This window comes from Sinocyclocheilus grahami, unplaced genomic scaffold (assembly GCF_001515645.1).
Source record: "Sinocyclocheilus grahami isolate Dianchi unplaced genomic scaffold, SAMN03320097.WGS_v1.1 scaffold141.1, whole genome shotgun sequence".
Classification (NCBI taxonomy): Eukaryota; Metazoa; Chordata; class Actinopteri; order Cypriniformes; family Cyprinidae; genus Sinocyclocheilus; species Sinocyclocheilus grahami.
The window spans coordinates 1,186,478-1,197,977 of record NW_015505320.1 but is presented as its reverse complement, the minus strand read 5'-3'; the positions used below and the strand labels follow the sequence as shown (position 1 = coordinate 1,197,977).

Genomic DNA, 11,500 nt, shown 5'->3' with positions numbered 1-11,500 from the left:
AAGTGTTCTGGAACAGTGTTGTAAATACAACTTAACCACTGATTTCTAGTTGTGTCCATTTTTGAAAGTCCAAACAATGTAGTTTTCGCTTTCACAACGAAACACAGCGTCACACACGGTGGCCTAGAGTGAGCAGAGGCCGGGGGCTAAAGTGAGGAACGGCCGGAGGGCTAGAGTGAGCAGAGGTGGCGGATTCGACGAAGGAGCATCCGGCGGGCTTGCTGCAACCACATGTGACAACCCCGGGCTGGACTCCGCTTTGTCCACGGTGAAAGCCGATCCGGTGATCCAGTGCAAAGTTGTTTGTATTTCCTCCGCAACCAGCACGGATCAGCTCCAGGCATGACGAAGCCTCTTTTGGAAGGCCAAACAAAAGTTGTTTTGCTTTCACAACGGCGGGCGTTATGCAAATCTTCCCACATAGTAATGTAGATATGTGAGGGCGTGTTAGAACAAGCCGTTTTAGGTAGGCGTGGCTGACTCTTAACGTTTATAAAGAATATTTCTTTGGATTTGAGACTTTAGTCTTTGCAACTTTACAGATATTCTTTATGCACCAAGGGCTTGTAACACTCCAAAGAGAAAGGAAAAATTTTAATTGCATCATATGACCCCTTTAAAAAATTTATTTCATGGTGACTTTAAGGAAACTTTTGGCTTGTCTTCCGAGGCCACAGGAGGGCGCAATGAGCAAAATAATGCAGCACATAATGTCAACGCAGGGAAATAACTGTCAAAAAAAAAAAGTGCATTACGTCGAAATTAACTCATAGAAATCAAATATAATTTCGTAAATTGCATAAACAATTATGAACAAAACAGCATCATGTATTTATGCATTGATTAATACAAAAAGCCGAATCGCCCATCATGGAGATTGCATTTAAAAACATAAGAGACGCAGTGAAAAAGAATAAACCTCCACAAGTTTGCGACGTGTTTTCTAAAAGTTTAAACTGTTTTAACTTTGCATGGCTACATCTCTTGTGTGAGACGCGAGTGCAGCAGTCATATTTGTCTGTCTAAAAATGCGCTGAATATGCATCTGTGTGAATGGCTTGGTTTTTCGGTTTTCTCCTAATCAAGATCTTCTCCGCATTAAGCTTCTATATTTCTCTTCATATTTTGAATGCATAACACCGCAGCGGCGCATCTCGTGGGTTAGCCTAACAAAACATTAAAATGCAACAACGTCACTTACATCATTATCACCACATCTCGTGCGCCACTGATGACGCTCCCAGACGCACTCCTAACATTCAAATGCAAATGTTTATTTTAAATTCGACTAATATTATTATTATTTTTTTATTCACAATCCCCTTATCACAGGCAGGCACAGCACTCAATTCAGCATGTGTTCATGTGTGCTGTCTGCGTCACTCATAGCATTTGCCTATATCGTGCACTATATCGAACATTTTTTATATTGTTATCGAAGAAGGTGTACTGTCAATAAATATCGATACCGTTTTATCGCCCAGGCCTAAGTTGAATTAATGAAAGCAGTTAAATCTTCTGTTTATTCAGCAACCACTATAGGGATTTCCTGGGTTTCTTCTGCAAGGCGTATTTGGAGTTTCAGCGCCAGAGCGCCCTCTGGCCTTCGGATGGCAATTTACTGCTGATCACAGAACCGTGCTTCACTGGAAGATACGCAAGACAATCACAGCTTCTGCCTAATCGTGATTTATCGCCTTTGCGATTTAATTTCGATTAATTGTGCAGCCCTATCAGAGAGCCAGTGTTAATGCTGTAGATGCTAGTTTACTTAGCTCATTAAACCGAGATAGGAGAAAATATTACAATGACATGCATCATATTTAAATAATCTAAATAACTGTGAGGTAATGCAAAATGAGATGGGAACTGTAATTCATCACAGTTCTGTATGTTGCCAAAAAATAAGAGGTTACTAATGTTTTATTGGTTGCAAGCTGTTTTGCCTGTTTTGTAATTTGGCTGCGACTGTTCTCCTCTCTTCAGATATTAAATGTATTACCTTTGCAGAATGAAACTTAGTTTTAACCCTTAGCCTGCCTTTATGGACGAATAAAGTACAAATTAAATCAAACAAACTATTTATTTAATTTGTATAGTTTGCCTCGAAACTGAAGATAAAATAAAGTCAAATGAATCGACCAATTTTTGAACAGCTTGTTAAAATCAAACCGATTCACTTAAAACGAATCGGACTTTCCCATGTAAAATCGTTTTAAACAGTTACTATTGCGCTACTAACATAGAAGTTAGTAGCGTCGCTAGCTTTTTAGTTCCTCCCCAAAACGGCATGACGCTCGTTTTAAGAGCGCGTTATTGAATTCGTGTGAATTACGAACAGGCAATCAGTGCGGCTGCCTCTCAGCCGGTGATAATGGGGTCTTGCTGCAGTGAGTCTCGCGCACCTCCCTTTCTCTCATCTAAACATGGCTGTACTGCGCGTTTGACCAATAACACGGGGCTTAATGTGGGCCGTTAGCTTTGGGCGAGCGGTGTTCAATGAATTCGCGAAGTCCCGTCCGTTTGTAGTCCTTAGAGAGGCGCTGATAGGTGCGTGATCTCACTGTGCGTTATGCTGCTCTACGGGGAGGACAGACCGATGATGCTCAGCGCTGCACTCATGTACTCGCATCCCACAATGCGGCGGAGCGGGTTTTGTCATATTTCTTTTTATGTGCTAGAGATATGTTAGTATCAGAGCGCACTTTATTTGAAACGACTCGTATTCCGCTAACGTTACTTTTGTCGGCCGTGTGAACGATCTTAAAGCGAATGAAAGATTGAAACTGACGCTTCGCCACGCGTGTCACTCCACTCTGCGGGATGAGCGCTGCATTTAGTCGACTTGTAGCCTGGAGCTTTCATTTGGAGGTCAATGTGAAACTGCATTCGCAAGGTTATAGATACAGCACAGAAATATATATATTTTTTATGGAGCTGTTGTTTTTTGTAAAAGCAGGCCTGAAATTGTTGCGGTTGTGTGTAGAGGTGATTGATTAGTCTCTGTTTTTGAGGTAGTGGATACTGTAGGGATCTCTGTGTTTTAGGATACACTGTTTGTTGTAAGTTCTCATAAAGAAGTTGTATGGTCACCCTACACTAAAGGGATATTTTACCCCCAAAAAATCAAAAATATGTAATTGTTTATTCACTCTCATGTTGTTTCAATCTGTATGACTTTTTTTCTTACATGGAAAAGAAGATGCGATGTTAGGCAGAATATTAACCTCAGTCACATGCATTTCTGAGACCGTTATTCTGCCTAACATCTGTTGAGGGTGTGTAAATGATGACTTTTCATCCCTTTAAAATCCTAAAACACTTTTACTCTGTAGGCTTTTACTGTGGCTATAGCAAATTGTGACTAATTATTTTTACGTTCTCCTCCCTTTTGTTCCCCCCCCCCATTCTTTTTGCTCCTGTCTTTCTCAGTAGTGAGGTGAAGGAGGCTGTCATGGCGGAGCCTGAGAAGGTTCCAGAGAGCAGTGAGGAGGTAAGCGCACAGAGGAGTGCTGGGCTGACCCAACTCTACCATTCGCCACATATCCTCCACATAAAGAGGCAAACAACGTTTTATAAATGGCTGTCATCCTTCCCCCTATATTTTTCAATACAGATGCATTATTATTACAGGTACATGCAGGCATTACTAATTATGTTTACTTGTACATAAGCTAATTTAGCAGCTCTGTGTATTGTTTGCCCTTTTTGTGGTCAGATGATGATGTGTGAACCTTTGCTGAAGCTGTCCTAGACAGAAGCAGCAGGGGGCACTCTCTCACTTTGGCTGATGTTTAAAACCCCCTTGATTGCTTTGTTGTAAAGGTGCTCATGCCTCTTCCATTGCCCTTATTGGTACCTGCATACAACAACTACTACTACTTCTACTGCAGCATCTGTTCCACTGTCTCCAAGCGCCATGGCTTAACCTGATAGGCCCTTGAGTCTGCTCTGCAGTGCAACACACCAGGCAACAATGGCCACGTTTCCTCAATGGCGTTGGCTGGAAGCACCTGTTGATTGGACTGATAATGAAATGCTGAGTAATGTGGGTGTGGCATTTTGCTGAGTGTCAGTTTGGCTCAAGATGGCAGCAAGGGTGGAAGCGAGATTACCAGAAACCATAAGCAAATAAATGGACATCTTCAGGTCTGTTCAATGTGACTTTTTTTGGTTTTGATGGAGACATTTCCAGTGATTGTCCCAGTTCTTCACTATATAATGGGACTAGTTTCTCTCTTTATCCTGCAGAAAAACCTTGATGTGTTTTCTTAATTTCCAAGGAAATTTTGAACTCTGTTTTCATTGCACTGTAATACAACAACTGGCTCTGCTGGACTTTACAGCCTTCTCATTTTTCTCTGGACTATCGTGATCAAACCAAACTGATAGTTTGAAAATTGACTTTATCTGGTTCGTTGTTTTGTGGCTGCTTGAAAGCAGCCTTTCAAGCATGGACATCTTCACAAATACATCTGACATGAGTGTGAAGTGACTCAGTCTTCTGAAAGGTTTCTCAGCGGTTTGTTTGAAAGACTCCTCCCACTTTCCATTTTCATGCCAATACGATGGACTTCAAAAAAGACACTCAGAGCCTCTCAAACTCCACCCACATTGTTCTACATAAGAGTTCTTCTGCCAGCCTGCTCTCAGATCTGTGACCAAACTTCCCAGCCTTCTTTGATTGGACAGTTGTTGCCTAGATACAGTACATGCAGACGTGCGATTGGGCCATTCCCTACCCAGTGAAGAACGTGTCAATGGTACCAGGAAATAAGTAGTCATTCTCCATTTTCTACTTTAAATGTTTTGCCTAGACAATGCTAATATTTGCAGAGACTCCCTGGTAACCTTAAAATGGAGCTGTTGACTACAGGATAAAGAGTAGATGAATGTATGTATGTGTGTGTGTGTGTGTGTGTATATATATATATATATATATATATATATATATATGGCCACTGTAGACCGTATGTAAAAAAACATGCACTCACTACTCACTACAGTACCTGCCTCAAAGGATATTTCAACCTGAGGGGTCACTCAGTGTGATAGATAACTGCAGCAAAAAGTATAAAAAGTATTTTTGTGTAGGAGAGGACAAGACCACATCTTCAGAGCAGAAATAGATCTTTGAAATTATCAAATTCCAACCACATGAAAAACATGCACACACACTGTGTGTGTGTGTGTGTATACACGCTCTGACTGAAGAGGCGGTCTTTCCTAATAGATTCCCTTTCATATCTCTTTACTCAATTCCTTGATGATGGCTCACTCTATTTTGGTCTCTATTTGTCATTCAGTTTTATCTCTCTCTTACATGCACACACATTTTTTCCCACTCTGAACCCTGTACTTTCTTTCCATATATACTATCTCACCTTTTCCCATGGCTTGGGTGTGTTTGTTCTCTTTCAGAGCACCACGCCAAAGACCTTCTCTGCCCGAAGGATTTCTCTCGGCAGTGAGTATCTCTATGTTTCCCCTTAATTAATTTGGAGAGATCATTCACTGTGCAATACTAGTAAAACGTTTGGGGTCGTGTGATATTTATTTTTTCTTCTTTTACTTTGTTTTTGAAAGAAGTGTCTTATGCTTACCAAGGCTGCATTTATTTGATCAAAATAAAAACTTTAATAATAATATTGTGAAATATTATTACAATTTAAAATAATTAGTTAGTCCTGAATTTTCAGCAGCATTGTTCCAGACTTTAGTGTCACATGGTCCTTCCGAAATAATTTAATAATATGACAGTAATATTTCTTTTACTGACATTTTTGTCCAATTTTATGCATCCATGCTAATTAAAAGCATTAGATGGATGGTTCACCCAAAAATGAAAATAGTCATTAATTACTCACTCTCATGTCGTTCCAAACCCGTAAGATATTTTTGATGAAATCTGAGTGCTTTCTGACCCTCCATAGACAGCAAGGGTACTACCACGTTCAAGGCCCAGAAACGTAGTAACGACATCTGTAAAATAATCCATGCGACATCAGTGGTTCAACTGTAATTTTATGAAGCTATGAGAATACTTTTTGTGCACAAAAAGACTAAAACAATGACTTTATTCAACTATTCTTCTCCACGTCACACTAGCGCTATTTTGGAGAGTATCGCGACGCATGTGTGTGTTTTGATCTGCACGTAAACAACGCATGTGCATGGTGCTGCTGACGTAGAACATGCATGCACTGCACCTTGTTTACGTTCAGAGGAAAGCACGCATATGCGTCATTATACTCTCCAAAGTGGGGCTAGAATGACACAAAGGAGAATTGTGGAATAAAATCGTTATTTTAGTCTTTTTTTGTGCACAAAAAGTATTCTTGTAGCTTCATAAAATTGCAGTTGAACCGCTGATCGTCACATGGACTATTTTGTCAATGTTCTTGGAACCTTTCTGGGCCTTGAACGTGGTAGGACCCTTGCAGTTTATGGAGGGTCAGAGAGATCTCTGATGAAATCAGAAATATCGTAATTTGTGTTCCAATGACGAACAAACGTGTTACAGGTTTTGAACAACATGAGGGTGAGTAATTAATGACAATTTTTGGGTGTACTAAATCGTATTGACCTGGCAACTCTAAGTAGTGTATTGTTTTACGGAGTCTTAAGACACAGTGTTGTTATGTTGGAAATCCAAAAGAAGATAATGCTTTAAAATCAAGATTTCAAAGATTGCCATATGATGTCTGTCTTCAGGCAGCAAACAGTCTCCTGGGGTGGTGAGTTCGGAGGGGGAAGCGGAGGCCGCAAGCAGTGCTGGCGCTGGCAGGAAGAGGAGATGGGGCTCCAGTACAGCTGTCACTGCCAAGAAACCCTCCATCAGTATCACCACAGACTCTTTGAAGGTCAGATAAAATATGAAATAAAAATAAGTTAAAGATGTCCTATTCCTGTCCTCTGTCATCTGATGAACAGTGCCATAATGCATTCCTCACTCTTTACAGTCTTTAATACCAGACATCAAGCCTGCCTTGGGTCAGGAGGCTGTGTTAGACCTGCATCCAGAGGAGATGCATCTCTCTGGGGAGGAGGAAGGAGGAGAGAGGGGTGACCAAGACCTGAAAATTAGACGAACTGTAACACAGGTGCATGCTATTCCTTTACTAGAAGCAAAGATGCGTGTTTGATTATTTGTATGTGTTTGGTAAAATATCCATTGCTCCCCCTCAACTTAACAGGTTGTGCCCTCTGACACACAAGAGAATGGACAGAAAGATTCTAAAAGAAATGAACAAGAGGATGAGGAAGAAAGAAGTGAAGGGCAGGATAGACTTAGCCAGGAGGAAAATATTGAAGGCTCGATTCAGGTTTCCATGGAGACAGAGCCGTCGTCCCCTGGGCGAGACGTTGATATGAAGACAGGTGAGAGTTACAAAAAGGCGCACACTTACATTTTCTGTGAAATTTATGTAGCTAAGTTTTAAATAGAAAATCTGACATTGAGGTTAGTGTGATCTCACTCGCTCCTTTCTCGCTTTGTTTCCTGCCTAAAGTTACTCCCAGTGACACACTGATTCGCCGTTCCATTAGCCAGCAGAAGTCGGGTGTGAGTATCACCATTGATGACCCGGTCCGCACAGCCAAACAGCCCTCTCCTCCTCGTGGCAAGCTGTCTAACGTTGTCCATGTCTGCAACCTGGTATGTGTATACACACTTAAATCATTGATAAAATAAAGATGCTACATGCACAAGGATTTATTGTTCCAGGTTGAGTGACCACAGACTTGTTTCGTAATGTGTCTAAGGTGAGGCCGTTTACCCTGGGGCAGTTGAAGGAGCTGTTGAACCGCACAGGGACTGTAGTGGAGGAAGGTTTCTGGATTGACAAGATTAAATCTCACTGTTACGTCACCGTAAGTCTCCTCTCTTCATACCTCTGGATCTTTTTTTTTGCGAATTTCTTTGTTTCTTACCCTCTGGCTATCTATACTTTCCCTCAGTACTCTAGTGCGGAAGAGGCGATGGCCACTCGTACAGCACTACATGGGGTTAAGTGGCCCCAGAGTAACCCTAAGTTCCTCAGTGTTGATTTCTGCACGCAAGAGGAGGTAAGGATTTTATTTAATTGGAGGAGATTAATGTTATGTATTCAGTTTTCTTTTTTTTTCTTCTATGGGAACTAATTGTCTCTCAATCCTGGTGTATCCCCATCAGTTGGACTTCCACAGGGGTTTGGGTCCCGCAGGAGAAAAGCCAACAGAGGAGCCTCGTGGGGCGGCAGCCGCTGGGCCTGGCCGTCCAGTACCCCCGCCTCTCCTTTCAGAGCGTGATCAGTGGGCAGAACGAGAAAGGGAAATGGAAAGGAGGGAGCGAACGCGTGCAGAGAGGGAATGGGACAGAGATAAAGTGAGAGACTTCAGCAAACCTGGAGAGGAGCGGGAAGCTGGGGTCAGAAGATCGCGTTCACGAGATCGCGAAAGGCGGCGCAAGGAAAGAGGAAAGAGCAAAGAGAAGAAAACAGATAAAAAGGGTGAGAAATTTGAAAGTCCTCCGTTACGTTTTGTGCGGTGGAGTTTATTATTATTACTATTATTTGTTTACATTTATTGATATTTAAAATTTATTTTTATTTGTTAGTCTGTGCATTTTATATATATTTGTTACAAATAATTTAGTTTTCACATTTAAATATTACATGTAAATATTTGTTGTATAAATATTTAATATTTAACTTATCAAAATATTTATAGTATTTGTTTTTTATGATTTAAATGTTAAATAATTTCAATATATTTTATTATAATTATTTAAATGTTAAATATAAATTTGACCCTGGACCACAAAGCCAGTCATAAGTCGCATGGGTATATTTGTAGCAATAGCCAACAATACAGTGGGTACGGAAAGTATTCAGACCCCCTTAAATTTTTCACTCTTTGTTATATTGCAGCCATTTGCTAAAGTCATTTAAGTTCATTTTTTTCCTCATTAATGTACACACAGCACCCCATATTGACAGAAAAACACAGAATTGTTGACATTTTTGCAGATTTATTAAAAAAGAAAAACTGAAATATCACATGGTCCTAAGTAAATTTAAGGCGGTCTGAATACTTTCCGTACCCACTGTATATATTTTTTGCACCCTCCGATTCCAGATTTTTAAATAGTTGTATCTTGGCCAAATATATTGTCATATCCTAACAAACCAGACATCGATGTAAAGCTTATTTATGCATGATGTATAAATCTCAATTTCAAAAAATTTACCCTTATGACTGGTTTTGTGGTCCAGCGTCCACAATATTTTATAAATATTATATTTAAATCTATTGTTATTATTACTTAACTTTAAATATCTACATTATACTATATTGTTTTTTTTGCATAATTTATGTATACTCTATACTTGACTATAAATATATTATAAATAAAATATATATTATTTATTGGCTTTTTTTGTGTGCGTGTCTTTTTAGAAAAAGGACCAGAGGATCCACCTGCTAAACTGCTGGATGACCTCTTCTGCAAAACCAAAGCGGCTCCGTGCATATACTGGCTCCCCCTGACTGAGGAGCAGGTATATTTCTTAGCAAACATTGCTAATAAATAACTAAAACGTGCAAAGGAAAACATTTTCTGTTTTTATGATGTTATGCCAGTGCTCATTATCCATCGCACTTTGCATTGCAGGCAGCACAGAGGGCAGCGGCTCGTGCTGAACGCATGAGGGAAAGAGAGAAGAGGAGGAAGGAGATTGAAGAGGAGGATAAGAAACGTGAGGAGGAGCGGCGAGAGAGGATGAAGACCGGTGGGGCCACCGGAGGGGAAGGTGAGAGAGACCGTGACAGAGAACGAGACCGAGGTCGAGAAAGGGAGCGAGAGGGGGATAAACGGAAGGAGGGATACCGCAGGCCTGGCGGAAACGGTGCAAGCGGGAGCAGGAGGTCACGAAGCCGCAGCGACCCTCCGCTCAGAGATCGACGACACTAAGGGAAGCCTGGAACTGTCCAGTTTGTGCCCCCTGTTTCCTGTATGTGCAGCTCTATGCCTACCTTCCTGAGGACCAACTCAGACTTTATAAAAACACACACATGCACACACACTCTGCGTAAAGACACACGGGTGCACACACACACACTGGGACCACGGTGGTGCTGTGTCTCCATGTAGACTCTTCTCGTTGTCTCTTGACTGGGCTTTAAGACTCCTGGTGTTCATTTCTCACCACAGTGTTAATGGACTTCTGGTATAAATGGGTCGGACTGCAAGACGTCCTCCTGGTTTGGTGACATTCTCTTTCTCCTTCAGTGTAGTGTCGTCACAGATCTGAAAGAGTGAATCTGGGATCAGAAAGAGATGCTCTGAAAGCCTTCAGCGTGATTTAAGTCCTGATCACTACTTTGCCTCTTGTTTTCCTCATTCCTTGTACCTCTTTTGTCTTGTATTGTCTGCCTTTTACCACCCCTTTGCTGTTAGCAGGTTGCCATGGAGAATGGGATGCATATTTAACCTTTTCACATTTGGTTTTTAATTTTTTTATCGTTTTAGCATAAAAGCTGACATTTTGTTTTCTTTTAATTTTTTTTTGTTTACTCCTGTAAGTGCTGAATGTACAAATAATAAAAAGGTTACATCTAAGAACTGAAAACAAAGTTCTTTCTTGGTTCTCGTAGGGGATCAGCTGTGGGTTTGCATTGCATCTGCATCACTCTGTTTATAATCAGCTGAGCTGTGCACTTGGCACCTAATGCACGGATTTAGTTGACAGTTGTCCTACTTTTATTTTCAAGCTTATTCAGCCACTTTATAGTCCGGGTTCATAAATGGGTTTATTTCTTCAAAATTTATTTCTTCCATCAAAGCAAGTAGGTGATGCTTTTAGTTTTTGGCCTGCTGTTTAAAATCATTTTATTTTCAACCATATCATTATACAGTCTTAAAGGTGTCATCGGATGCCCATTTTCCAGAAGTTGATATGATTCTTTAGGGTCTTAATGAAAAGTCTATAACATACCATGGTTAATTTTTCAGTGGTAGTGTAAAACAACGCCCTTTTTACCCTGTCAAAAGCAGCTCTGTTCACAGTGACCCGTTTCGGTGCATGTCCCTTTAAATGCTAATGAGTTCTGCTCACCCCGCCCCTCTCTTCCGTGGGGTGAAGAGCGGAGCCTCTTTGAGAGACTGTTACTTTAGCAGCATTCATCGTGAAACTTGCTAACTAGCACATTATTGGGAAAGGCGATTTGCAAAGATTCATTAAACTTATACTCACTTCTTCTGTAGGTGAAGTTGGATCACAAATGATTAATCCGAACATAGATGCATTTAGGTAGATCGGGGGCCACATTCCCTTCAAAATCAAAGCTAATCCACTGCGTCTTCAGCGCCTCGGGTGTCAGGAGTAAATGACGACTGCTATGTTCATTATTATATCCAACAACAGAACACCTCAGTCGTTTAGTTTTCTGCTCCAGCGTCGAAACAATGGCGGACTGTAACAGCTCACTCAGGGCGGGTCTATGCTGAAACGCCAGTGTC

The 11,500-nt window shown here is 40.9% G+C and overlaps 1 protein-coding gene across 4 annotated transcripts in view; it reads left to right on the top strand.

Moving 5' to 3' along the window:
• Nucleotides 1–10,531, top strand: part of LOC107591382 (apoptotic chromatin condensation inducer in the nucleus-like) — a 30,870-nt gene extending 20,339 nt beyond the window's left edge. For 3 of the 4 annotated variants that reach the window (XM_016280544.1, XM_016280543.1, XM_016280541.1), the window contains 11 exons: nt 3,433–3,493; nt 5,422–5,467; nt 6,715–6,863; nt 6,963–7,103; nt 7,197–7,380; nt 7,512–7,657; nt 7,765–7,872; nt 7,960–8,067; nt 8,174–8,489; nt 9,439–9,539; nt 9,653–10,531. In XM_016280544.1, the coding sequence (XP_016136030.1) occupies nt 3,433–3,493; nt 5,422–5,467; nt 6,715–6,863; nt 6,963–7,103; nt 7,197–7,380; nt 7,512–7,657; nt 7,765–7,872; nt 7,960–8,067; nt 8,174–8,489; nt 9,439–9,539; nt 9,653–9,952 (1,660 nt within the window). In that variant the 3' untranslated portion in view covers nt 9,953–10,531. The remainder of the gene's footprint in view (nt 1–3,432; nt 3,494–5,421; nt 5,468–6,714; nt 6,864–6,962; nt 7,104–7,196; nt 7,381–7,511; nt 7,658–7,764; nt 7,873–7,959; nt 8,068–8,173; nt 8,490–9,438; nt 9,540–9,652) is intronic. The other variant, XM_016280542.1, reaches the window with a different exon arrangement.
• The last annotated feature ends 969 nt before the right edge of the window (nt 10,532–11,500 follow it).